At 37.9% G+C, this 27,303-nt stretch overlaps 1 protein-coding gene across 2 annotated transcripts in view; it reads right to left on the bottom strand.

Moving 5' to 3' along the window:
• Positions 1-27,303, bottom strand: part of BEGAIN (brain enriched guanylate kinase associated) — a 141,232-nt gene that overhangs the window by 102,271 nt on the left and 11,658 nt on the right. The window contains exon 2 of one of the 2 annotated variants that reach the window (XM_088539650.1): positions 5,418-5,446. In XM_088539650.1, the coding sequence (XP_088395776.1) occupies positions 5,418-5,446 (29 nt within the window). Of the gene's footprint in view, positions 1-5,417; positions 5,695-27,303 lie in introns of those variants that run through there. The other variant, XM_088539651.1, reaches the window with a different exon arrangement.

The raw sequence follows: 27,303 nt of genomic DNA, 5'->3' as shown, positions 1-27,303 counted from the left end.
TTTGACTGGTAACAGCGGTAACAATTCAGGAACAACATTGGTAACAATTTGACTGCACGGGTAACAGTGAAAATGAAGCCCTATGAGCAATGCAAGCTTACAGGTCACGGCACCCTGGCTGCACTAACCAATTCTCAGAGCTGCTAGTATAAGCAGACCAGCATGGCTCTGTGATCCAAACAATCCTAGCTCCGGAACTGCTGCTTCCTAGGGAATATGGCTATATCATTGTGTGTCCATCACTCCAGTTGACACTTAAAGCCCTGTGTAATCTGTGGGAGAGAAAGGAGTGTGTCTATGTTGTGCTACAATTGCAGCCTCAGCAAACCAGATGTGCCCTAAAAAAAAGGGGGGGTGGGGGGTGGGAGGGAAGGCACAGCAGGGCTGTCACTGCTGCTGGAACTTCCTGGGAAATAAAACAACCTTATAAAGCAAATAAAAATGACCACCACCTTTACTTATTTGGACATCTGCCTATCTAGACGACTCTCCTACCATAACCTCTAAGGACTGCTCATGGCCCTTCACACCAGCACTTCTCTGTGGTCCGGTTCTCCCAAGCTTACTCTGTGCCATTTTTTTTCCCTTGTACCTTTGGCTGGTGTTTCAAGTCTCAAGTCTTGTCTATGAGCTTACAGGCTCTGCTGAGCAGGTCCTGGAGCTGCTGCCTTGCACTGTGTGATTTGCTGTCCTGTGAAATCCCACCTCTGTGGGGCAGGGATGCCTAGTACATCAGCTGATAGCATAAAGGCAAGACATATGTATAAATTGAAACAGGCAATAGGATAACTTTCTGGAAAAACTCCCCTGCTTGTATTCAAGTGAGTATGGCAAAAATCAATGTCAATATAGGCTAAGAGAAGGAACAAGGAGAAGGTGGAGATGTCAGGAAATTGCAGTGTGCTCATTAACATATCAAGAGGGCTATATTTATACCAAGTACGAGGAAGGCAGCATGATCTAGTGGGCACTTATGAAGGTATTCACATTTTCATTAAACTAGCACAGGAAGGGCTGCGCATGCTTCTGACATTCCTTTAAGAGCGAGTGATAGTCCTTCCTCACCACAGACGCATCACTCAAATATGCTTGGGAAAAGACCACATCTGAGAATTCAGGAGATTTGAATCAAGCTGCTGCCTTCCGACCAGCACTGCGTACAAAATAGCACTTTGCTTTCTTCTACTCCGAAACAAGCAAAGGTTTCTTGTGAGACTCGGATCACTTCCATGAGCAATCCCTGAATGATTAGTGGAAATACCACTGTTAGTGCTACTAAAATAATGTAATCCTCAGTTGGGGAAATGTATGGATATACTGTAATCTAAAGGGGAGGAGAGGAGAGGGGAGAAAAAAAAAAAAAAAAAAAGAAAAAGAAAAGCCAACCTTCTTTTGGCACTAATTCTGTAAGTCTGGTACTCTGTGCTGGTGTGACCTGTTTTATGTACTTTTTATATAAATGATTTAGCATACTGTAGATCTTGAAAGCTTAGGTCTAAGAACATTGATTTATGAAGTTTCTGAATTGTCACTTAAATTTTTAGAATATAATTAAAAATGAAAAAGTTTTTATTGAACAATATCTATCACATTGACTGTCACTTCTTCTGGAGTAAGATACTCTTCAGTGTAAGAGACTGAGAATCTGACCTGTGTGTATGTGAAAAAAAGCCTGGAAGTCTCTTATATCAAAGCTGATAACCCTTTCACTTGAAAGGTTGAGTGTTATAGCCCTTAGTTCAGGCAGGATTAAATGGAAGCACAGAAAGAGCTACCCTGTGAATTCGTATTGGAATTGCAGTGGAAATGGCAGGTGTCCCTTTCACACATCTAGCCTTATTATGGATTAAAACTGACTTGAGGGAGTGTTTTTGTGAGTAGTCATACTTCTGTGTGCCAACCACGATGTATCTGCAAGGCCTGAGACATGAAAAGCACGTGCTCATCTTGAATATATGAGTCAAAGATGGCACAGTGCTCAAAGGTGCATTTGAAACTATTTTTTCATTTTTTTTCAGATGTAATAAGGAACCAAGTCCAAAAACATCTATTTAAAAGACTGTAGTCAGCAGTAATTAATGTTTAAAGTGACTATATAGCCATACACAGCCAACCTACATAAGTGCAGATCCCCGAGGGGTTTGTGATTAGTAGTTAGCCTTACTTCCAGCCTAATATATTGGTACCTTGAGATGTTATAAACAGTATGTACTGCTAAGAATTGTTCACAGTATGAAGATTTCATTTCAGCGATTTATTTTTCTAGCTGAAATTTTATCACAAAATAGCATGTTTTCCCCTTCTAGAGGAAGTCTTTTTTCCTGTATTAAGGATAAACGCTCATATCTTCATACCTCTGCTTCCTACTGCTCCTTCTGCCTGTGATGATGCCATGGCAAGGTAGTGCTGAAAAGGGCAGGGTGTAACATTGCGGGTCACCATGGCCCCTAGACCTTCAAGGAGAGTTATTACTGCATTCTCTGAGATGAATTGTTTCCCTCCAACTGGTTTCTGAGTGAAGGACCATAACGCTGATATGTGTTTTACTTCAATAAAGCTTTGCTTCTGTTACCCTGGCTCTGTGAACTGTGTTGACCAAAACATGAGTGATCAGTGGATCACGTTTGGAGGCTCCTACAAGAGCTGCCCCCTTCCTCATGGGCACTCCAGATGCACTGGGATGGAGCAAGTGCAAAGCACTTACAGATTTTTGGAGCTGCCTTTTGCTTCCAAGGGCTTGTCAGGATGAAGTCATTTCTCTGAAGTCTGATTCCATGCACTTATTTTTCATATTTAAAATGTTTCTTTATTTTGAAGTGCTTTGTGAAATGCAAACCCAGATTTCTTAAATATCAGAAGTTTTCACCCCGGGTGCCTGGGAAGTCCTTGCTCCTCTTTTCCTGTTTCTCTACAAAGAGAAACTTCTTTCCATTCCCTTTTCAGCTAATCCCAGACATCCTTCTCTGCCCTCCACCTGAGGAGGTGTCTCGCATCCTCTGCGCACCTCATCTCAGCATCAGGCTTGGTCTTGCCCTCTGGTTTTCCAGCTGTGGGGGGACATGTCCCTGGCTGATCACAAAAATAGGGAAGAAGGAGCTGTGGTGGGATAGGGCAGCATGTATTTGAATGCCATGTACTAATAATTCCTGTTATGTTGTCATGCTGGCTTCTACAGATGGTCTATGGCAAAAAACACCTCTTTTCACCTGCTCCTCTCACTCCCAGTCCTCCTTTTATTCTCTAGGCTGTAGGCAGCTTCTCTTAACCACCTCTAAGACCACTGTACTTAAGAGACAAGGTAATCTGCCTTTATCTGGGTGATAGACTTTTATAGGTCTAGGAAAAGATAGTGTTCTCAAGTCTGTGAGTTCACCAGATACTCAATGATTTCTGGATTTTATTTGTTTCCTTAAACTAGGGCTTTCCTTAAGCTAAGCGTTCTCTCAGTTTCCATCCATGATAACTACTATTGGCACAAGCTCAGGAAAGTTCAGGCTGAGGCAGTGCAACTTTTCTGCTGTGACACTGTTGAAGCTTCCCAGACCTGTCTTGCTGCTCTGCTCTGGAGCAGAGTGCCTCTTACAGTGGGCTATGTGACTAGGGGCTTAAAAAAAAAATCCAGAAAAATTCTTATGCAAGATGTGTAAATAGAAAACCTCAGTAACAAGCTTCTGACACAGCCTGACCCTTCTCTTGCTGGAGCTAATTGATAAACTCCTACTTCCTTCAGTGGGGCAGGATGGGCTTTTCCATCTATGTAGTGCTCATGAAGTACTGAGGTAAGAACTGCTGCATGCATGACAGCCACAAAACCAGGGTGCTAGGAAAATGGAGCTGTGAGGTTATTTACTCTTGTCATAGCAAATTTAGGAATGTACTGAGAAAGAGAGAGCTTATTCTCCAGGGGTCTGCAGAGTCTTTTTGCAAATGTGGTAGGAACCTGTCTGTTAAGAACTGTGGCTGAGGCATGCTGAGGAAAGTATTAAAAGTATCATATTGCACTTGTACACACATGCTGATCAAGAGAGCATGTAAACAGATATTTTCTTTCATTTTCCAATAGTTATGCATGAAACGAGTGTGCCTTTGCCATAGGTGATCATGTTTAGACATTTTGCTAAATGCAGGACTTGTCCTGAGGCACTTTCTCAGTCCTTACTCAGGAAAAACTCATGTTAATGTTGGGCTTTGAAATTACAGTGCTTGTTTACATGCAAAACCATAACATATTGCACAAGGCTTTCCTTTCATAAATTATAACATTTATGTATCATCATACCAACAATAATGTACAACCAAAACACTTTATAGATAAATCAGAAACTTTCAGACATGCATTTTCAAGCCAACTGTAAGAGGGCTAACATTTTCCTCCTTCTCAAACCAAAAACAGGATTTTGCTTCCATTCCAGAATTCACTAAGAAGAGTCAAATCTCTTCTTTCACAATTGCCTCCCCCCACCAGTTACTCCCACAATTGTACAACTTTTCTGCCTTTCTAACAAAACTTACAATAGCTATTCCAAACTTAATCCATCTAAAAAGTTGTGCTTGGGCAATAGTTGCTATCAACCAAACCAAATCAAATTACTAGTCTTGGAAAAGGAATTTGGGCTTCCCCAGGAAAAGCAAATAAGCTTGTGACCAATATTTTGGGATATTAAAATAAGCCCCATAAAAATATTGAAAGTGTAGTCAAAAAATCAACTTTTATCTATTTGATGGTACCTGGGGATTTTAATAGATGTATTTTGGTTTTTAAAAAGTAGATAGAATGCTTGCTTCTTTCTTTTTCTTTCTTAGCAACGTACACAAAAGCAATATCCCCCAAAGCAGACTTGCGCTCAGACACAAGATGGGAAACTTATGTTTATAAAAGCCATCTCCTTTTGCTTAAAGCAGAGATGTGCTGAGAAACTGGTACAGTATGACAACATCTTAAACACAGACACGAGATTTATCTGGCTGGTACACAATATGAAATAGAAATCGAGCACCAATGTTACAGCATTATACTGAAACAAACCACTGTAATTAGATGCTTTGAAGTCAAGCCTATATTTTTTCATCTTTTTCATGAATTATTGATCCCCTTTCTCATTAAACAGAATGGCAGGCTCTTGCAGTAAATGGACAAGTGACCAAATCATTTATATAATAAAATATCCTCTGCAACTGGCAATAACACATTTGTGTGTAAAACACCCCTTCTGAATTGACACGTCTGCAAAACCGATTTACTAATATAACCATGTTCCTTTTGTCTCTAAAACATGACTTTCCTGTACATCATCATGCAATCCAGTATTTTACACTGATCATATTAAGGGAAATATTTTTCCAAGAGCCTTTATCACCCATTGTATAATAGAATATTTCTCGTCTATAATGAGATGTAAATAAACTGTCTCACTTACCTTATTTTCTCCATCTCTGCCGCAGAGGCCTACAAGAAATCAAATAAAAGGAGCAAGTGAATGAAAGAAAACATTCACGCTGCAGATTTATGCATAGTTAAGGCTTTCCAAATGGTTTTCGACAAGTGCCTACAAAACGATGGTAAGCGAACTCCACATCTGCATTAGCAGGAAATAACATTGACAGATTAAGTAAGAAATAATGCAGCACGCTGCAGGAACGCTGTATACCCACGAGCCATGGGCAACAGAATGACTCAGTTGTAGCGCTGAGGCAGAAAATGGGGGGGAGAGAGCGCAGCAGCAAGTAACAGGTTACTCTGCCTCCTGGATTTCACAGAAAAAGTTGAAATCCGGTGCTACCCTCTGCACAGTGGGAACGGGAGCAGCCTTCTGCTGGCTGTGGAATTAAAGTGACTTCATCACATGTGAATTGTGAATTTAATTTTTAACGTTTCACGGTGCTCGACAGACAGGAATGGACACAAGCATTTCATCCTTAGTGGGAGTTTCAAGTAATTAATTGGTTTCCTCAAGTAATGCATTATCTTAACAATTAGCATCTCAATGTGTACAGGCTTTTCATTAACTCTTTCATTGCTACTTACCCGCGTGTAGATCAGAAGTGTGGTAACTCCTCAGTTTCCAGCAACTGCAGCTGCAGCCAGGCTCCCATTAACCCTTGGTAAAGCTGCTCGTTACCTCTTTTGCCTTGAATCTTTAAAGCCTGGGACAGCAGTAAGTGATAACTTCAATCTCCCTCACTTCTTTCTTATAGAAGCTATAAATCCCTATCTATTCATAACAGACTCATTAATCTCTTTGACACTATATAAGTGTATGAAAAGCATAGTCTTGTTAACTCTTTGGTTTCTCTTTCATTATCTCATGCAGATCCCTAATAGCTGCTTCCATTTAATCTTATCATGCCACTAGCGTAGGATCTCATCAATCCTCCTGGCTCCGGTTTATTGTAACTAAGGAATGAATGCATGGAGCAATCCTGCAATCTTTATAGTGAGATAAATTCCAGCATCACAGGATCTCTTATTTATACTGAAAGCACTGCCCATTAATCATGAATGCTTTAAACCTTATTGATTAATGACTAACAATCATATTTGAGTACAAAATAAATTAAAGATTAAAAATAGGGAAATGTAAATTTAATCAGCTAACCAGCAGGAAATTTGTCAAACTGCCTAATAAAACACCCCAAATGACAAATTGCTGGTTCCTCATTGTGTCGCTCACTTTTCCTTCTCATTTACTTCTCATTTGCACACTAGATAAGTTGTCAATCAGGCCAATGTTTGTGTGGTAATTTCTGATGACATACATTAGGGATTTTAGGCAACTGCAGGAAAAGCCCTCTTGGCTTTCCAGCACTGGATTTAATGTGTTACACGGTCCTTGCATGTATACTGGAAGCTCGGAAGTGTCTGTGGTAAATCCTAGATTTTGAGATTAAAAAGTATAGCCTGAGAACTCTTGATAGATCCAAATTAGAGAAAGTAATCTATTGAATGAATGTGTGTGCTGTAGTGTAGGGAATAGCCAGTTTAAGCAGTACAGTTTGGAAAAGGAATGTGGGTTCTTTTTCCCTGTGCCTGGGAAGCACTTGGCAGCCCCACAACTCCCTCTGTGTCTTCCCTGGATTTCCTTGAGGGCATCCTGTCTTAATCATCATGCTGCCCTCCCATCACCTGGGGGAAGCTGGACATAGTTTTCACACACTATTGCTTTGCCTTGGATGGTGGGAGTTGTCCATGAAGCCTGGGTACCTGGGAGACTAGATTTCCCTGCTGCTGTTGTAGCTGTTCCTACAGGCATAGGGGGAAAGCCAGCAAGGCCCCACTTACACCTAGTGCTCAGGGTATTGCTGTGCGCACGGAGTTGAGGTGGTTATATGTACTTAAAGTCCAGTCTGGAGAAGAGGTGTTGTAGACTGGCTTTCTGGTTGTGCTATTAACCTCCTCTTTGAATGCAGGTGAGTCATTGGCTGCCAATCTAGACAGGAAATTAGGTTTTCTATTTTCTTTTTTTTCTTTTCTTTCTTTCTTTCTTTTTTTTTTTTTTTTTTTTTTAAAAAAAAAGCCTGACACCAAAGCAAACCAGAAAACTAAGCTACAGTTAGTTCAGTCTGAACTGCCCATGTTTAAAAAGGGTAAGGCTCTCTTTTTCCCTCAAAGGCAAAGCTGGTTGTTCTGTGGGACATGGATGTGGGATATCCCATGGGCTACTGGAGATGTCCTTGTCCCCTTCTCTAAGAGCTAGGGCCGGATGGCAATCACTTCATTGCTGCAGGGTGCCCGGTGAGCTCAGCCCTGGTCAGGAGGAGGCCACTGTGACTCAGATCAGGACTGCAGCAGAGGGACATTCAGTTTCTGCTACATCACAAGATTATATTTTTTATGGAGGCCAAGCCACAGTTAGCTAGTCGGTTTCATGCCACTTCTATCCCCTTGGAATTTTTGAGGCTACTTTATTCTTCAGTCTGCTTTCCATGAATGCTCCCTTCTGAAATACCCTGTTGTATTGTTTCTAAAGCTTATTCTAAACAGTTTTGAATTGACCACATTTATAGTGTCTTTGGGGACCTGTTTCAAGGTCCTTCCTACTGGAAGACTGAAATAAAGGTTAGTATAAGGAGCCTCAATTCTATTTATGAGCTGTATGACTGTATGACTTATTGCAAGTGCTTCTTGAAACCTGCAGTATGATTGAAATCATATGTGATTGGGGAGTCTTCATAAAATATTTTTAATTAAGATTAATAATTATCTTCAGGTGGTATGTAGGATTACTGTTAGAACCTTGGCTGTAGTTTACAAGTGTTTGAAGAAAGTAAGTATAAAGTATAGAACAGATGAGATGCTGCTTTTTCTGTTCTGGAAGTGATGAGCATTTGAAAGTCCAGTTTGGGACAGGCATATAAAAGGCAGGTCATTTGTGTGGTGTTTTTTTTTTTTTTTTTTCCTTCCTCCTTACAGTATGTTTGATTTACCAATTTGGTAAATTTTATGTACTACCACAGAGTTTGATAAGATCAATCTTTAGTTAAACACTTTATTTTTAGAGATTTCTTTGTATATGCTCCAAAGCATTTCAAGTAATCCCTAAAAGGAGGCTATAATTTGATCTATAGTAGTTTTAATAGAGTTGGAGGAAGTGTCCAGATGTATTTGATTTGCATTCAAGTATTGAATATTTCTAATACTTCTTTAGAAAAGAACTTGAGTCTTTCTATATGTCTTACACGGAGTTGTCAAGGAGATAAGAAAAGCTGAGTTTGGTTCTCTGCAATTGCCCTTATAATAGAAGTTTTGTTCAGAAAATTCCATGTTTGTGTACACCTCAGACCCTCTGAAGATAGTATCTGGAAGATGAAGAGGCGTTAACAATTTATGGAGGGGAAAAAGGCAGAAGAGGTAAAGAACATATCTAACATCCTACGCCTCCATAACATTAAGGAGTGTTTTGGGATCATTGGACACTTCTTCCCAGAAATATGATCACACTGTCTAGAAAGAATAGGAGGGTTTTATTAATCTGCGGGGCTTTTGCATTTGACCTCAGCAAAAGTATCTGACAATCATTTTAAATGTATGTAACCATGAGCAAGAATATCAATTCTCTCAGTACCAGGAAGAGCAGCATTGTATCCTTTCCTATCTGCGACAAACTTTTGACATTTCCTGGTGTGATGAAGGAAATACTCTGAAGTAAAGGAAGGCAAATGGAAACTCAGATGTTTGGGACTAATTGTACACAATAAAGATGTAGCTTAAAGCAATCCACTTTAGTAGAGAAGTAGACAAAAGTAGACTTTTTAAGTATTAGAAGAAATAGCTCAGTTCGGCACCCAGTATCCTCAAACTAGACCTGAACGTGTAACTCTAGATCATCACTACTGTCATGTAATCTGCCCACAAACCTGCTGGGATCTGTTGTGAAGCAATTGTTTATTTGCCATATGTGTGACAGGACATTATTTAATGGATAGCTTGAATAACCTTGTAATTTCTATGTTAAATTTTGTACAATCAGTTTACCTCTATTTGCTCTTGTATCAGTGTTATGTTTAAATTTAAATGTATTACTTCTGACCTGCTTTAAATTCCCACGTGCATTCATGAAGAGCCCTCGTGCAAGTGAAAACAAGATGTGTGTGTGTTTTTTTTTTTTTTCCTTTGTCTGTTCTCATAAGATCATGTTTATTTCCCTCAGTCTTTTTAGTACCTCTTTTCTGGATTTGTTCCAATTAATTCAATCATAACTAAATGTGGGTGATCAGAGCTGTGTATCATATACTAAACTCCTTGCCAACATCTTGTACAGTAGTGCAGATTCTTCAGTGACTCTGAGGGAAATTTACCTGCAGCGTATCCCAGACTCCTCAAATTTTCCATAGATGTCACATTGGAGGCTCATTGTTATTTTACAGTTCAGCAATGCACTAGATTTTTCTCTGCTCCATCTGTATGATGAATCCCAATACATGAAGCTTTCTTGGTTAGCTTTGTGTTAAGTTACATCCTGTTTCCATTATTCTGCATATGAGCCTCCAAATTACTGTCTATACCTCCAAATACCTGCTGTCTGCACATTCCAGAAGCACAAACTTTATTACTGATTCCAGGTCACAAATAAGTTGTTGTGGCAGCACATGTCCAAAAACTTCTTCCAAGTTCACAGGATCACTTCCCACCCTGATAAGCTTACTTTTTAACCTGTTAGTTTTTCATTTAATCAAACTTTGATTCAGGTTAATAACTTTGATTTGTTCTCCACTACAGCAGTTTTAAATGGCAATTTTATGTTGAGTGCTTTATGAAATGCTTTCTGAAAATCTACATAAATTAGGATACACTCCTTTAGTAGGAATCAGTTATCTTAAAGGACAGCTTTGCTAAAACTCTGTGTTTTATCCCATTTCTCCTGTACCTCTGCATCCTTGTTTTCTGTTTGTTTCACCAACCTACCATAGGAACATTAACTCCTTCACCCTCCTTTATCTGTATTTTCTTTTCATCATTGGAATATAACTTTTGAGCCAATACACCCAGTGAAAAGCTTTGCTCCTGAGCTTGCCACTTCATGTACCAGATGAGTCAGGATTCTAAGTGGAGGCTACAGATATCATATGGGTGAACAGCTTGGTTTGCTCCTTCCTTATCTATCATGGTTGATGTTGTTGTTCTCTCACACAGGCATCCTAAAATGATTGCCATGTTATCATGCTTACTGATAGACATTGCTGCAGTACTGCTTTAATAATTGGACCACATCTAAACTATCCTGAACCTCTAGCTGACCTTTAGTTGTACAATGTGTCGCCTTTTTTCCTTTTCTATGTGTATGGCTAAAGATCTTTTTACTGATAGCGTTTTAAAAGTCCAAATTCACTGAAATCTTGTCTGAAAGAGTCTGGAGAACAATCACAACAAAACAAAAATAAACCTTGCCCATTATTTTCACTTTATAGACCTTAACCCCTCTATAGCATATACCGAATATTTAAATATGAACCAAATAAGCCACAAATTAAATTGAAAGTGTAACGTGCAGGCTTTTTCTTCATGTGCTTGGGAAAGCATAACATTCTCAAACTGTTTTATATACTACTATTTTAGAATTTCTGTTTTGCTTCCTTGATTTCATTTTCACTCTGTAAAGTCTCAGAGACAGAATCCCAACAGGGGTAAATAAGTACAGCTCCAGTGAAGTCAAGCCTTGCTGACTTATACAGCTAGAGGCTCTGCTCTTAAAAGGCAATTTTGGTGTGTCAAACTGACTTCCATCATAACCAGTACTCTCAGCTGGTGTGCGATACTATAATCCCTCAGAAAAAGAGTCCTGTACTTGTTCTCTATGCTGCTTGGCAAATTCTCCAGTAAAACCTACCCACAATAGACTGCTTCCTACCTTAAAATGATACTTAAAACTCCTTTTGAATCATTTAAATAACTTTGTCAGTCAGATGATTTAACCCTGTATATATGACTAAAATGATTTAATGGATTTCTTATATTAAAATGGTCCATGTTGCCATCAATAATGATGAGGATCCATAAGAGCTGTATGAAACTATCTGAAAAGGAAAACAATTTTCCATTGTTTTAATTTCCTGCACGATACAGAGACACAGCAGCACCTATGTTAGAGAGAGTGGATTGATGAGCTGTGTTTCCTTTACAGTTATTCAACACTGTATGATGCCTTGGAATTACAAAAGGTTAAAAGGGAGAGGTGAAGCCACACTGCTGTCCATGTAACCCTCTGCACAATTCACTTCCAGATAGCTTGACTCCAATGTGACCCTCACCAGGTATCTCTGTAAATATTGTGAGTAGAGGCTGAGGAGCCAAAGAAAATGCAATCTAGACTAACTGGAGTTTGTATCTTTTAAACTAATATGTGGCACTATTTACTGTGCATTGCCAATATATTTATGTAGGTGTCTGCATTACAGGCATCATTAACAGTAATTACAGGCATTGCATTAACATGTTTAGTCACAGTAGTTGCCATCTAAAAAGCTACTATTTGTCAATATATAATATACAGCGGCATCTGAGCTAATCAGGATTAACTACGATATCTTGGTGCACTGGCTCCTCTCCTAAAGGAGGTTTTGTACTACTGACTGGGAGCAAAACTTGGGTCATCATTAACCAAGATGAAACATGAATCCTAACATAGCTGTCGTAAGTTATATAAGTCCTATACATTTGTATTTTTATATCTCTACGTATGTCTCTATTGGGGATTTTTTTCTTCATGTTAGTGATGGGAAGTGGGAGAGAGAAGACAGAGGGGGCAGAACTGCAAAAATCCTATATCCTACACTCATAGAGTTGTCTGTAACAAAACATGAATTTTCTGTTCTGTAAACATCTCTTTATATCCCCCAAATGTTGAGCGGAATCACCTGTAACACAAAGATTCACCACTTATTTTTTTTCACTGCGCTAAGTAGCTTTGTGCACTGTTTTGGGTACAAACTCAAAAGCAGAGAGTGTAGGGAAAGGCAAACAGCATGCTAAGAGAGCTGGATAAGTTTACTAGCAAAACTGTGAGTTAAGATAATCACTTTCAAGCAGGGAAAAGATGGAAAGAGAAGGGGAATCAACTATTCTATATATTCAGTGTGGAATAGGAAACAATGGGTTCACACTGAAGCTACAAAAAGCAAAGCTAACAAATTGAGAGGGAATTTGCTCTCTGCTTTACTGCCTTCAACATATGTCAGTTCCTAAGGCACTGCTGCTTCCCAGAGACCTAGGCCCTGGGGACCTGAGTGAGTTTCCTAAAAATAGTGCATTTCTTTTCACGTCTTTTGTCACTTATGAACTTGTCTGTGGACAGGGAAGAATAAAATAAACAAGGTGAAGTGATATACCCAGGCAATGTCATCAATATTTCCTTGAAAAGAAAGCCCAACTTCAAAGCTTACCCATCTGTCACACAGTTCTGGTGGAAAACAATATCTGTTTATTGATTCATCTTCTTTTTTATTCCATTTCCAACCAACGTGTGTGGTGCTTCAAAGTCATGCCAGTGGTACTGTGTCTATTTCTGGAACAAAGGGTGTTCCCATGGATAAAAAGCCACAGACTATGATAGATCATTGAGATTTGGGTCTGTAGTTGTTTAAGGATAGAACATTATTTAAGCAATAAAAGAATGAGGCAAGAGAATAATATTAAGGAGATCTTTGATCTTTCTATTTCAAACCAGTTTCTCTCTTCACCAAAGTAATAGGATATTCCTAAAAATATTATGGATGAGATTTAAAAAAAAATCCTCAAATCCACAGGAAACTAGAAAAGAACTATGATGCCATTTGAAATCAAAGGAACTGGCTTGAGTTACCACTTTGGCTTATGTGCTGGGAAAACATAAGTACGGAAAAGAAAAGAATCTTATTGCTAGAAGCTCTGCCCATTGATGCTGATATTCAATTTATTACCAGAAGCCCCTGCAAAGTCTGTTCTGTTCATCTGAGCCCCAGTGATGTTAGAACACAAGCAAATGTGCATCTGTAAAACAGGCTTAAAAAGTGGCATGCCTCAGTAGCCTTGCTGTCAAAGGCATAAAGTGTTGCCACCTATCTACCTAAAGGTGAATATATATTCATATAAGTACCTTAGTCTGTGCTCAAAATGTTGAATATTAATTGCCACCAAAAGAATCTATGAGGTAAGAGGGTGGGAACCTTTTCTTTTCCCTGTCAACTTGAGTTTCTTAAGGGAGTCCCCAGGTCAGATGGTGATGCTATAAGAGATTTGAACCAATCTCTCACAAGCCTTTAGCTGATTTTCTGAGTACTTATTCTAACTGCTCTCCTCATCACTTCTTAGGTAGAGCGTGAAGGTGACAAAAGCTCCTTTTGTCTGCACCTCTCTGCACTCCTGCATAAAAGTCAGCCAGATGCTTCAGCACAGTACTGCATAGTAAATAAGGCAAGATATTTTCTAAGCTGCAGCGATTTTGGTGTCTCTAAAACCACAGTGTTAGTCCTCTCTGACAGCATTTCTCAATCTGGTTGTGTGATTGTAATAATTTTAAATATAAAGTAACTTTTATGCTAGATTAGATGGTGTCTTAATTGCTACAGAGTCATAAGAGGTCTTTTCTTTTAATATTCGCAGTGTTCTGCATTAACATTCTTCTCAGGGGTTCTTTTCTGTGAGCTTAAAAAGAAGTCTGTTCTTACTCCTACACAAAACGTGGAATTGTTAGGTTTTACTGTGGAGACATTAAATCAGGCTCTGGAGATTCCTTTGTCAAAAAGGAAGCTGTATTGTTAAAATTACATCTGGCTTTTGCACGTGTCACATTTCAGAGGAGCATTGAGCCTGTATTATCTAGTGGCTTTGCTTGCAGTCTTTCTTTACGCAGTGCTATTTTTAGATTTTCATCCTGTTGGAATTCAATAGTCTAGTTGTCAAGGCAAGAAAGAGGAGATGGCTGGGGTTGAATTTGTCAATGATTCAGCCATGTTCATTGCTACTATTACTATATACTCCTGCTGTAGTCGGGGACAAATACCATATCCAGGGCATGTCATTGTAGGAAACTGTCAGGTTTTGGAATGACATGTATCAGGTGCTCAAATATAACTGAAATTGGGTTTGAATCATTAGAGAGAAGAAGAAAAAGATTATTGGAAAACTTGGGAAGAAAACTGTTCCTCCTATGGAAGGAACGGCAGTCCCTCACACTCTGACTTAAGTGTGATTTTTGTGCTTTTCTTCTCTCTCCCCCTTCTCTTTCTACAGGCAGTTTCATTCAGATACTTTTACTGCCCTTGCCTTTATCACATGCGAGAGAGGAGTTTGGCTGTTGTATCAGATGAGAATGGAGAAGGATCAGATTGGGACATGATAAGAAATTAAGATATTCGAGGTTTAACAGAAATTTGGGTCAGTCTTGGAAATGCCTGATTTTAGGGAGCTACAGTTTGGGATTCAACACTGCGATGTTAAATTGAACAACTGAAAATCCAAGAATGAGAAAATTATTGTTAATAGCTGAATACATTTGTCATTGATGTTTATTTAAACAGTACTAAAGATGCTGATCCTACAAAGCACACAGCATGTATGCAGTTCAGATCAAAGGTGTTATTTCACCTTATCTTCAATAAGAAGACAGTGGGTTTGCGAGGATTCTGAGATCTGTAGGTGCTCGGGAGAGAAATGCACTTGCTGCTGTTGTAGCTATAAATTGGCCCTAAAAGTGCAGGAGCTGCAGCTTTGGGTACGTGCAGGTTCCAGGCTGCTCAGGTCACAGCCTTGCTGTATATGGGGAAAGGATACTGCAGTTCTAAGGTCAGCAAAACTCTTGCTCTGAATTGTCTCAAATGGGCTCAGCATTTTGTAGGCTGCTTGAAACCTGCTGGTGTACAGAAACAAAGTTTCTAGATATTGGACACCCAAGATACCATTGATCAAAAAAAAAAAAATTATATCTACAAGATAAAATACCTATTTGGAGCAATACAACAATTCATACACTTTCCCATTTTACAGAAACAAGGCTAAATCAAAATTTTTAAATAATAAGCTCTAAACTTTACTTGTTTGAGTGCTGTCTGGCAGGAAAACCTGATTATTGCCAGTTTGCTCTTTGCAGTATGGAAGATTTGCAGGACTGAAGTAACAGTCTCCTAGCAACCACAGCTCCTCTAAGAATCTTCTCTTTTGATAGTCCCCAAAATATGTTAATGCTACTAGATATTGCAAAATAAAATACTGGGGTCAATACTTAATAAAATAAGGAATTCTGATTTTTTTCTTCAGTCTGAAATAACATTGAATTGGTTTAGAACTGTAGTACATTTCTGATAGTGACTCAATGTGATTTGGGTTGTTAACCATTTTTTAAAAATTAGATTCTTATTACTAAATCCCGATAGTGCAAATGCTTATACACATAACTGTGCACTTGAATAGTCCCAGTGAACTTGCTATGACTATTTATGTGTTTAATTACTGGCTGGACTAGAGATTTAGTGACTGAATCTTAGCAAACAATATTTTAAGGATACTGCTCCACTCTTTTCTCCTGGTTATCTATAATGATGCATTTCTTATTAGGATATTATTCTTTAACAATCTGTTACACATATGCTGAGGAAAGGTAGTTACAGAATTTAAATCTTGAAAGAAAAGTTCAAAGCTCACATCCTCATGGGAGGTTTTGATTCAGCAATTATCCTGTCCTCAGGGCATCCAAAGAGTGCCTCACCCCTCTGGAGAGCGGTAAATCTTTCAAGGTGCTGCCCTGAGAGCAGGAGGGAAAGAGAAAAGGAGCAAGCGTGTTAATCAATTCAAATGCCTACTACGAGGGACAGCTGCGGTGGTGTGCCAAGAGACATCAAAAGGGCTACACAGATGTAAGTCAGCCTGGGATGCAGAAGTCTGCATTTAATGTAGAATCCCAAAGGATACATTCATACTGCTGCATTGCTATTTTTAATGAATGAAGCAAGAAAGACCATACTTCTAGGCAGAACTTGTAGAAAACTGAAGTCCCTTCCAACACGATAGGGGAGGAGGGTTCACAAATGCTTTTTCTTTTTCTTTCTTTTTTGAACAGTCTTTTACCTCAAAGATGGTTTTTGAAGAAAGCACAGATAACAGTTCAGAAAAACAAAAACCTATATATAACAGTTTTTCAGAAATGCTGAAATTATCAAAAACAGTTAATCTCTTATAGAATTATGCCATAAAGAATGGTCTGTTTCAATAGGTGGTTGTGATAATTACACAAAGGATAGCATTTTTTTCATTTGCTTCCACTATTGTTTAAATGTCATAGTCTTATTAATTTGATCTTGGTTACATTCTTTAGAGGAGTTTTACTTTGAAGAAAGAAGCTTTCCCTTATTGCTTATACAGGCAAAGAACTGACTGATTGTGGTCAAGATATTTGCCTGGCTTTAGGTTTTGGTAAAACAAGTAGGCAAAACAGAGCTGAAATGTCTGAGAGACAGTCAAGCTTCTGTCTACTCCAGAGCAATCCTGATGGAGCTCTGGAGTGCAGATGAGGGAACTCTCCTTCCTTGTAAAGCACCTGTATATGCAGTATATTGGAAGAAGCTGTCACTAATTTATTTCATGTAGTCTCTACACAGAGTTGAAGTGAAGGGGATTCCATGTAATGAAATCCTCTATCTTACCACACACACACACACAAAAGCCATATCTCCTGTTGCCAATTACAAATATGTTCTTCTAAATCTCTCACTTTTTGAAACTGGGAAAACAAACAAACAAACAAACAAAAAACACAGTCTGATTGTGGTGCTCTGCCATCCAACATCTTCTCACAACTTCCTGCAAAGACACGGAAATCTTTGCTGTAGATAGCAGTAGACTTGGCCAGTCAGGTATTTACTGTAATAGTCTAAGAGAAAAGCTACCTGCAAATCAAATTTGTAAGTAAAATATACATATGTATGCATATATATATATATATATATATATCTACAATCATAAGCAGGTCTAAGATGTTTGTGTATTTTTATTACCACAAAGCTAGCTAAATAATGATGGAATTTCCTGACTGTGAAGGAATGTTTTTTTCCTCCCCTATTGAAAAAAAAAATATTTCTCCCTTAATGCCTATATCATTAATTAGCACAACAGTAAAACTTATCCCCGACTCAGGGAAGTTGTGTGATTTCTTGTTATATGGCAGACATATTATACACACTGTCCTCCTTTGTGACCCTAGGTGATTTCTGAGTCACAGACTATATGTGAAGCAGTGCTATTGACTGAGGTCAGTCCTGTTCACATCCCAGATGGCTGCTATTGAGACAAGAAAAAGGCAGTGAAACATAAGTAGAGTCTACAAAAAGGCTATAGAGAGGAGAAGAATGGGAGGTATCGAATAACAACAGCCTATACCTGCAAATATGTCATGTTGCACTAATGAAATTTGGAAGAGAAGTGTTACTGGATGAAGCACCATTAAGGTAGTGTTTTGCTGGGCTAATGGTTTTCTGATGAATACCTGGCAACGGTAGGTAGGGATCAGAGAGCAGCTGATCCTTCTCAAGGAACAGAGCTGCAGAGACATTGGTCAGCTGCTCCCTTTCTTCTGAGGTCAATAGAGAAGCCGCTGACTCTGCGGGCTGATAGGAAAAATATTTTTAGTAGAGGTCAGAGCAGACACTCCCTTGCCAAGTGGCAGTGGAAGAGACTGAGCAGGCCGTATCAAAGTGACTACAGAGAGTGTGTTCCTATTAATTACTCCAAAAGAGTTTCTAAGGAGATTAATTATTACAAAAGGAAATGCAGGAAACTTTTTCAACTATCATCACAGCTGTGTTTTTTTTTTTTACCTAGTTGTTATTTCAAATGGGTTATTCATTTAGAATGGTTGTGTCCATCACTCCTAAGGGAATGGCATGTTTGCAAGCCAGGAAGACTGAGGTAGAGATGAACAAGGACAATGACTCACGGATATTGCCCAGGTTCAGAAAAACAAGCAATCTCTGTGTGGTACCCTAATAAATTAATGAACAATGCTCTATAAATAGTGTCACCACATGCTAGCTTTCCCTTCAAGGTTAGATGAAGACACAGTGGCTTGCTTTCTTTAAGAACTCAGCCTAAAAAGAGTTTAGTATTTTGGACAGCAAAGAGGGTGTTAGGAATCTTCAATTCTTTCACCTATGTCACGTTCTTTGTACTACTTTCAGTAAACCTCTTGAACCTTGCCATTATGAACATAATTAACTATATTCATGTTCGGGGCTAAACTATAGTGCAGAGTGTACCTGCATTAAACATGTCACTGTTTTTTTTTTTTTTTTTTTTTTTTTTGTATATTTATTTAGGACAGTCTGTAATGAAGACTGCAACCCTAATCCTAATTCAGTTAGGACAGTTATATCATTACTGCATTGATTTGATGAAGTAGGTTAGGAAAATAGAACTGATAAAGATCCAGCCTGTTAAGCTCCGTAAAAACAAGTGTATTTAGTATCTGTTAAAGATTTTGGGTTTTTTTTAACAGGTTTCTTAAACTGAAGTTTTGTATCAAAGAGACTTTTTCTCCTACTTTCTGGATTTGTGCTTTTCAACATATTCTTTGTGTGATGCTGGGATTAGTCAGAAGATGGTTTTGAGTCCTTGTTTCTCTGTATTCCTACCTGTGGTGGTGGTGGGTGGGGGCGGGAAGAGGGTTGTGAACAGCACTTCCCAATATCACAAATATGCGGGGAGAAGAAAAGAATTGAGGACCATGAGACTGAGGGACAAAAGGAGCTGGAAAACTCCTGGAGTGTCTTTTTCTGTAAAACACTAATGCATGACTACTAAGGCAGGGAAACAGGGCATCAAATTTGGTATAAATTAAACCAAAGCAGCATTTATATTGGTGATATTTGGTGTAAGAATGCAGTCCTGAATATAAAGCAATGAATTAATTGCTCTTGTGTGGAAATAAACAAAGGGAGATTATGCATTTGCCATTTGTAGCATTTACCATTGCATTTGTAGCAAAACAGAAGGAATTCTAGTGCTAAAAATCTGCCTGAGAAATCGATCAGGCTTCTAAAGTAAGACCATCCAGACTTATCAACAGTAAAACATATAAGCACATTTGAAAGTGCATTTTCTTAAAAAGTTTTTCTGGATATTCAGAAAAGACAGACCCACAAGATGGAAGCTGAAGCTCAAGATAGAGCCATACAACCCTATGACACAATATCCTTCTTTTAACAGTGTAAACATGACAGTCTGAGAGAACAGAACTAGAGAAAGAAGCATTGTCACTTAGTGTAACAGGGGGAAAAATATTGATGCCACAACTTCATATAAAACATTAAGAAAAAAAAAGAAAAAAGTCAAATAATTGACTAAAATAGTTGAAGGGTTTGATAAAAGACATACAGTGAACTGAGGAGGTAAATGGTGGAAAAAAAGGACTTATCAGTCAAGACAGAGGTTTTAGTATATAATATTCATATAAATATATAATTACAGTCAACATGCAGATGCTTTTTTCCGATACACTGCAGAAAAATTCTAAAGCTGTTCGGGGCAGGGGGGGAACTCTCTAATGTCCTTTCTTAACTGGGAAAAGACAGGAATTTATAGCCTGGCATTGTTACTCTCTGTGTGATAGTTCATTATCTTATTCAACTATTTTCAGAGCTTTGTCCAACAAGAGTATTCCTTTGGGGCAAAGTCACTTGAACTTTGAGTTTGATATTAGTATTTATCAGGGAGAAGATGACATCTCCTCTCTCACTGTTAAACCAAAGGGGATAGCAAGGATTTGTCTGTAAACCTATATTTCAGACATCACAAGAAAGGCCTGTCAGGGTCAGTCTGGTGGCCTAAGACAAGTGAGCCAAATGAGCTCTCAAAAAGAAATATTTCATTTTGTCATGTCATTCTTTTGGGAATTGAAGCTGCTTTTTATATATTTATTTATTTCCTCTCTAGAATGATAGCCAGCACAATGAAATGAGCTAGTTAAATTTTATGAGGAGATTTAATATATTTTATTAGATCAGTTACACTCTGAGAAACATACAGAAAAGACATAATGTTCCTAAAACTTTATTTGATTCAAAAAAAAAAAAAAAAAAGAACACAATTTTTAAAACACGGGGTTTTTTTCTTGTTTTTCTTTCCCCAAATGTATTGGTTGGCCTAATAAAAGTTCTCTCACATTACAGACTTTGCCATTTTTATATTGCTAGGTTTTTTTTTTTTTTTTTTTTTATCTAGAATATTCCTAATGCAGCATGTGATATGTAAATATGGCATATCCTCTAAGAAAGAAACTATCTAACTTCTGTCAGGTATTCAGATGGTTGCTGCCTGCTGATTTATATACCTCCAGATGAATGTCTAACTTTACTGCCATCCCTATTGATCTCTTAGACCTTCAGATTGTTTTGTGACAAGGAGTTCCACATGCAATTTAATTTGTGTTTAAAAATCACTTCTTTTGATCAGTTCTAAATTTGTTGACTTTGTGTCATTTCAGTCTTTCTCTCTCGCGTTGCAAAGGTAGAAACCGAAGTACCTGGCAATCACTTTGCTATCTGGATTTTGTATGTGTTTCTTCAAAACTCAATCCAGCCTTTTTGCTGCCTCTTCCAGGAGAACTCTTTTAACTACTCTTATTAAAATTCCTTTCCCTGAAAGCTTTCTGTTCCTGCCTGGCATTGACAGGATGAAGATCAGAAATGTTTTCAGCACTCTAGACTCAAGTGAAATGCTTACTACTTGCTTTTTGGACTACAATAGTATTTACCTAATGTTCCTACTGAGTTTTCCAGAAAGGCTTTTTCTTCTATTTCCTGTCTTTTTCCCCCAATAAACATAGATTTCTTGCTATCAAGCACAACTTGGTTATGTTGATATTGAATTTTACCTTTCCCTTTGTTCAGCTTCTTTAGTTCTGTTTGAAATCAGTTATCTTTTAACTTTCCTGAATAAGTTTGTACTATCTTCAAGGTTTTTGACTTCACTCTTCATCTTCTTTTCCTACATTATTATTGAAGTATGACTCACTAGTCACTGTGTTAACCTATTATCAACCTTTTGGACCATACAGACTTACAATATTTTTCTTTTCTTAGCATGTTTTGAATGACATAAACTTTATTTTTCTCTCAATCCTCTCTGTCTGATTCCTTAATTCAACTAATAGGAGCTCATGTTCTCTACAGATCTCCCCCGGACCAAGTAAATGTAACATACACAATATTCTGGAGTAACACCACACCCATCTTTAAAAAGGACAACCCGAGGAATTACACACTAGTTAGCCTTGCCTTTGCCTGGAGCACATCCTTTTAAATCTATTTTCAAGCACATGAATTTCTTCTCACTGTGAATAATTCTTAAATCTCTTTTCAATACCACCTTGAATTTTCACAGAATGGCTGAGGTTGAAAGGGACCTCTGGAGATCATGTAGTCCACCCTCTGTTTCCAAAGAGTCTTTCAACTACCAAACTTGTTTATTCTGGGCATTGACTTGAAGATACCAATGTAATGCTATACCTCTAGTTATATTTCCAAGGCTATGTTAGCTTCTTTTTATTTACACTGTCAGAAGAGCTACTTCACTATCTACAGACTTTGTTTTACAGTCTCTTGAGTCTGTAAGCATGACCTTTCTTATACTTAGATGTGTAACTTTATCACTGGTTTTATTATTGTTTTTTTCCAAAGAGCATTAACAAGAGCAAAGCAAGATCACTTAAATCGCTCTGATCTCATGATTATTTACCATATTGTCAATGTTTGTTTTATCCATGAATTCATCATAATTTTAAAATGTTTCCTCTCAGTCACCAATAGAAAGGCCTAAGATTGCTGGACGTAATTTCCAAGAGGTAATTTCCTGTGAAACTACCTTCTGAGAGCTCTTAATAAGCTCTATAGTTATTGAAAAAGTGTTTTATTGTCATTAAGTAGTACAATATATTAAAAAAAATAATTATCATGTCTCATTAAATCAAATCACTTTAGAGGACTTTCACAGATGCCCTTTTACACTTGTGCATCCTTTAGGAAATGTTGGCCCAAACATGAAGCTGCTATTTTTGATAGGGAAAGCAGCAGCATGGAATTCTCAAATTTCTCAACAAAGTGATGAGGATCTATAGAACCTTCCATAAGATAATTCCTTCTCCCAACCCATTATGACTAGGAAATAACCAGTGTGAGAATTAAGTTGTTAAAATTTTTAGCTGCCTAAAGCAAATTTAGGCTCATGGGCACAAGACAGCTACAGCCTTTATAGATTCCCTTGTGTGGCCCTTGCCTTTCAGGCTGGGGACCTTGCTTGCTTCCTCTGGAATGGACAGTTAGATTTTTGTTTGTTTAGATTTGTGTTTGTTTATTTATTTGCCAGAATAAGCATGGAGGAAGGTGATCGGAGGAATGGTGAAATCCTAAGTCTCACATGACATGGAAGTAAGATTGCTGGGGAGCTGTATGTGAGTTCGATGGCATGGAAAGTTTCCTAAAATTAATATCAGGCAAAGGAAGAAATAAATTCTTCTAATCAAGTATGTGCCTAATTCAGAAGGAAAAGCAGGGTGGGACAGGAAATACAAAAATAAAAAATGGAAATGCCTTATCTGATAAACAGCCTGTAGGTGAAATGCCATTAAGGAGGAAGTACTGCAGCTCCTCTTCAGAGTTCTTGGGAAAGTTGTTTCGATTTAGAATAAAATAAATATAAAATAAAAAGGCATCTTCATTAAAGAAAGGGGCGTTATTCCAAAGGATCAAAAAGAAATGACAGCATGACTGCTGATAAACTTAAAAATAAATAAATAAAAATAAATTGATCCAGGAAGATTATTTTTAGAGTTTTTTTTTTTTTTTTTAAATCAGCTATACTGAAAGATTACAAGTCATGTCTAATCAATAACTTATGTAGATTTTTTTTAAAGCAAGCTCCTGCTTTGAAGACATTCTTACCTCTGTGCTAAGTGGTTTAGCTAAATAAATGATCAAACGTGCGGCTTTGAAGTCCTGAACATTTATCAAAATGTTTCAAATGAGAGCTGGGTAAACTATTAATAACCAAAAAGTCATAGGAGCAAGCTATTTTTAACCAAAGGGAATTGTTAACATTCCTTATCAGAAATTAAAATGTCTAGTTCTTGGTAAAATTATGCAAATTATGTTGTCTGAAAAGATTATTAGCTATGCCAGGTTTTCTCCCATGAGACAAAATTGGAAAGCTAATTTCTGCTTTCCCTTTAAGAAATTCAAGTCTCAAAGTAGTGTAGACTCTACAGTATGTGCCCTGATTCCTGTATAAACTTCTCCATGCTCAAATAAGAGCTATAACTAGGCACTTTTCAAGGTGTCACAGGGCTGAGCAACTCCTGTACAGACGAGGGTGCCCAGCTGTAGGGATTTGGATGATCCAAATCTGTTTCTGCAGGAAGAGACAAACTCGCAGGGGATGCTACAGATTTCCCCAGTCTGCCAGGCTTAACGGCTCACAGGGGACTTGCATAGAAGTGGTGAGACCCCAGAGAAACTGCTGTCATTCACCTCCTGGGAATCAGTCCCAAAGCTACTTCATACCTCTAGACAATACTGGTCCTGGGTGTGTGTCTTGAGTTTTGGTATGTAACCCATATGACAAGGAAGAGTGATAACTCCAAGAGCATTACAAGTACCTGTCTGACCATACTTTGCTACTTGCAAGTCTCCAAAGCATGCTACTTAAAACACAGTGATATGTAACTCAGGTCTTTATATCAGAAGAGTGTCAAAAGCTGTAACTGCTTTACTGCTTGTTTTATTCTCTTTTTTGTTTTTGAAGTTTTGCAGGGGAAAGTGTTAATACAGAGGACAAACATGGCAGTCACTTATGTTTTAATATGTTCTGTAAAGGGGGATGGATGAAAACTTTTCACAGAACAAAGAAAATTTGTCTGAAGTACTCTAGGCCCAAAGCAATTACAGAATACCCCCTTGTAGCCCTTCTAAATAAAAGCTACAGAAAATGTGGAGAGAGATGTGTAAAGGACTGTTAGATCTGATTTTTAGGTTTGTTTGTAAAGATAGAAGACAACTGGAATAGACTTTAATGGTGCACCTATCATCTGCAAGTAATGAATGACAGTGGAAAGCAAGAGAGATGGAAGGTAGATTTATTTCTGTCAGTAGCAAATTCTGCTGCACTTGTACTGAAGCTAGCAATTTCCAGTTAATCCAGAAAAGGTAATTTAACTGTAAAACTGCATTACAGGAATTTGAGTGCTGTACTTGATATAAAAACACAGGGTATTTTTAGCTTAGAGCTATTAAAAGAAAGTACAAATATAGAAGGTCTGTGACTGAACTAAGGCTGAGCAGTCAGTCTTGCACTTCTGAGAGGCTGAGTGGCAGGAACAAAGAGCTCAGACTAGGTAGTTTCTAGGGGAGACTCAGGACAAACTTTAAGATATTTAAGTTTGCTCTGCCATAAAGTTATTCCATGTAGATCAAAGTTATGTGGGACTGACAGTGCACTGGCACTACAGCTATAGTTGAGAACTCAAAGTGTTGAAATAAAGAAGATTTGAGAATTAGAGTTCAAAGTCATTATCAAGTAAGAGTTGTGTGGAACTGGACCTAACATAAAGACAAGAACATACCATATGTGAGAGTATTTTTGAAAATTTTGTGTGAGAGTGAAAACACCATAACATATGCATATCTGAGAGGATGGTGACAGAAGCATAAGTTCAGCTGAGCTGGCACTGTAGCAGAAGACTATCAACTGGAAAGCAAATAGGACATGGTGGTTTTAAACTTGATATCAGATCCTAAGACTTGACAGTCCAGTTCTTATCAGTATGAAAGGGAAGGACAAAAACAGTAGAAACTAAAGAGATAAAACTAGACTATTGAATATATGGGTCCACATGAACCTGGAAAGTAATATGCGTAGTTGTGCCAGGCAAAGAAGTGCCATAAATATGAGATACATTAACTGTGAGATAACACAATGAGGCATCTGTGTGAGCATTCACATCAATCTACTTGCTCTGGTAAGAAAAGAAAGGTGCACAAAGTTTCAGCGAAACAGATAACTATGCTAGGAAATAGATAACTATGAAACAGGTAACTTGCTAGCTGATGAAGAAGGACATGGTTGTGGCATTTCTATGCAAAATTGCCCACTGAAAATAATTTTAGGAAACTTTGGAGTTAAGTAAAAATCTCCCAAGTTCAGAGCTACTGTGACTGTAAACACATAACTTGGTTGTCCCTCAGTGTCTCAAGAAAGGTTATTGCATGTTCCCAATGCAACACCTAGGAAACACCGAACTGAAAATACCTTCACATAGAAGCATCTTCCTGCCCTATATCTTTACCTTGCTTATCATGCTGCACATAGTGTTCTTAAATTTTTTACGTCTCTGATGTAAATGTTACTCCTACATTCATCATAATTTTTCATTCTTCAGTTCAAAGAAAAAGATGTGTTTACAGTGAAAGACCACATCATAAAGGTTTTGAACAAAACCAAAGCAAAACATAAACATTTAGGAATAGCAAGAACAGAAACAGGCAATTGATTTTGGTTTCACATTTGGTAAGGAATGTATGAAGGTATAATGAAAAGTTGCACTGTCTGTAGGAGCATGAGGATTCCTCCAAGTATGCTAATCAAGGAATGAACTGATTAGTCAAGGCTTTCTACCTTCTGAGGCATGTTTTGCAACACCTATTTGCACTTCCATTTTCTGGAAGACCTTAAATACTATACAATACTGCATGTTTTATAAGTTATTCTTACTTTATACCCAGGGAAACTGAGGCAGAGCGTTAACGGGCTTTTGCTCGACAATACTCAATAAATCATGAGGACAAAGAAAGTACCCTATTATGTCCTCTTTTGCTTTGGTCATCTAAGAAAAGCCTTCATTGTCCAGGTTTAACAGAGCAGTTTGAAACACAGTGGTAAGTCCTATAAATCTATAACCGTCTTCACCTGCATTTTGCAGCAATACATATTTTTAATGCAATTGTCAATATACAAATCAGTATTGGAACAGCTGTGGTCCTAACTGTTGTTGTTGTTGAAAAGAAAGTAAGAATTTTAAAGAAATCTGTTAGTCATTGGCATGTTAAAAAGCTTGCCATATTAAAGCAGTGCATGTGTACCTTTGTGAAGTTCCATCACAGCTTAGAGGATGTATGCTAATATTTATTATAGCTATGAGAGATTCATAGTTTTAAGAAATGCAAGAACCAAGCTACTGATTGTTAGTTCTAAAATAACTTGAGTTACTAGAAAAACTACCTGGGTTTTTCTTCTGTTGCTAGAAATCCAGTAAGAATGGAAAATACTTAATCCTTAGTTTTCATTATCTTCAGCTAATTATTATGTTATTAAATACTGACTCAGCCACAGAGGTTCACCTGTTTCTTCCTTCTCAGAGAACTGGAGACATTATGTTAGAAAGAAAAAACTGAAATATTTTTCTCAGCTCTCTGCGCTCTGTCACTCATGTTTCTCAATATAGGGGAAACACTTATTTCCTTCAAGGAAGGAAATGAATACCTGAAAAGCAGGAAACTGTCTACAGCTGCCAAAATACATACAATTTTTGGTCCTGGACCATTGCTGTGGTAGTATCAGACATAGACAGAAGGATTTGTATTACTTATTCATGCAGATATGAACTCAAAATTGAAGCATTTAGTACCAAGAATGTGTATCAAAGGCCTGGGATTTGAAGGACAAAGGTTCCTTCTCAAGCTAGTCTTGAGCTCAAGTGGTCTCACTTTTAAAATGAGTATAAGTGGGATGCAAATAAGATACAAGTACCTCAGCAGAGGAAGAGCTTTGGCTCTTCTATTCTTTCCTGTTCCCAA

Source organism: Tinamus guttatus, unplaced genomic scaffold, assembly GCF_059628265.1.
Source record: "Tinamus guttatus ecotype Peru unplaced genomic scaffold, ASM5962826v1 Tinamus_guttatus_pri_ptg000048l, whole genome shotgun sequence".
In the NCBI taxonomy this organism is placed as follows: Eukaryota; Metazoa; Chordata; class Aves; order Tinamiformes; family Tinamidae; genus Tinamus; species Tinamus guttatus.
This window is presented reverse-complemented; position numbering and strand designations above follow the sequence as displayed.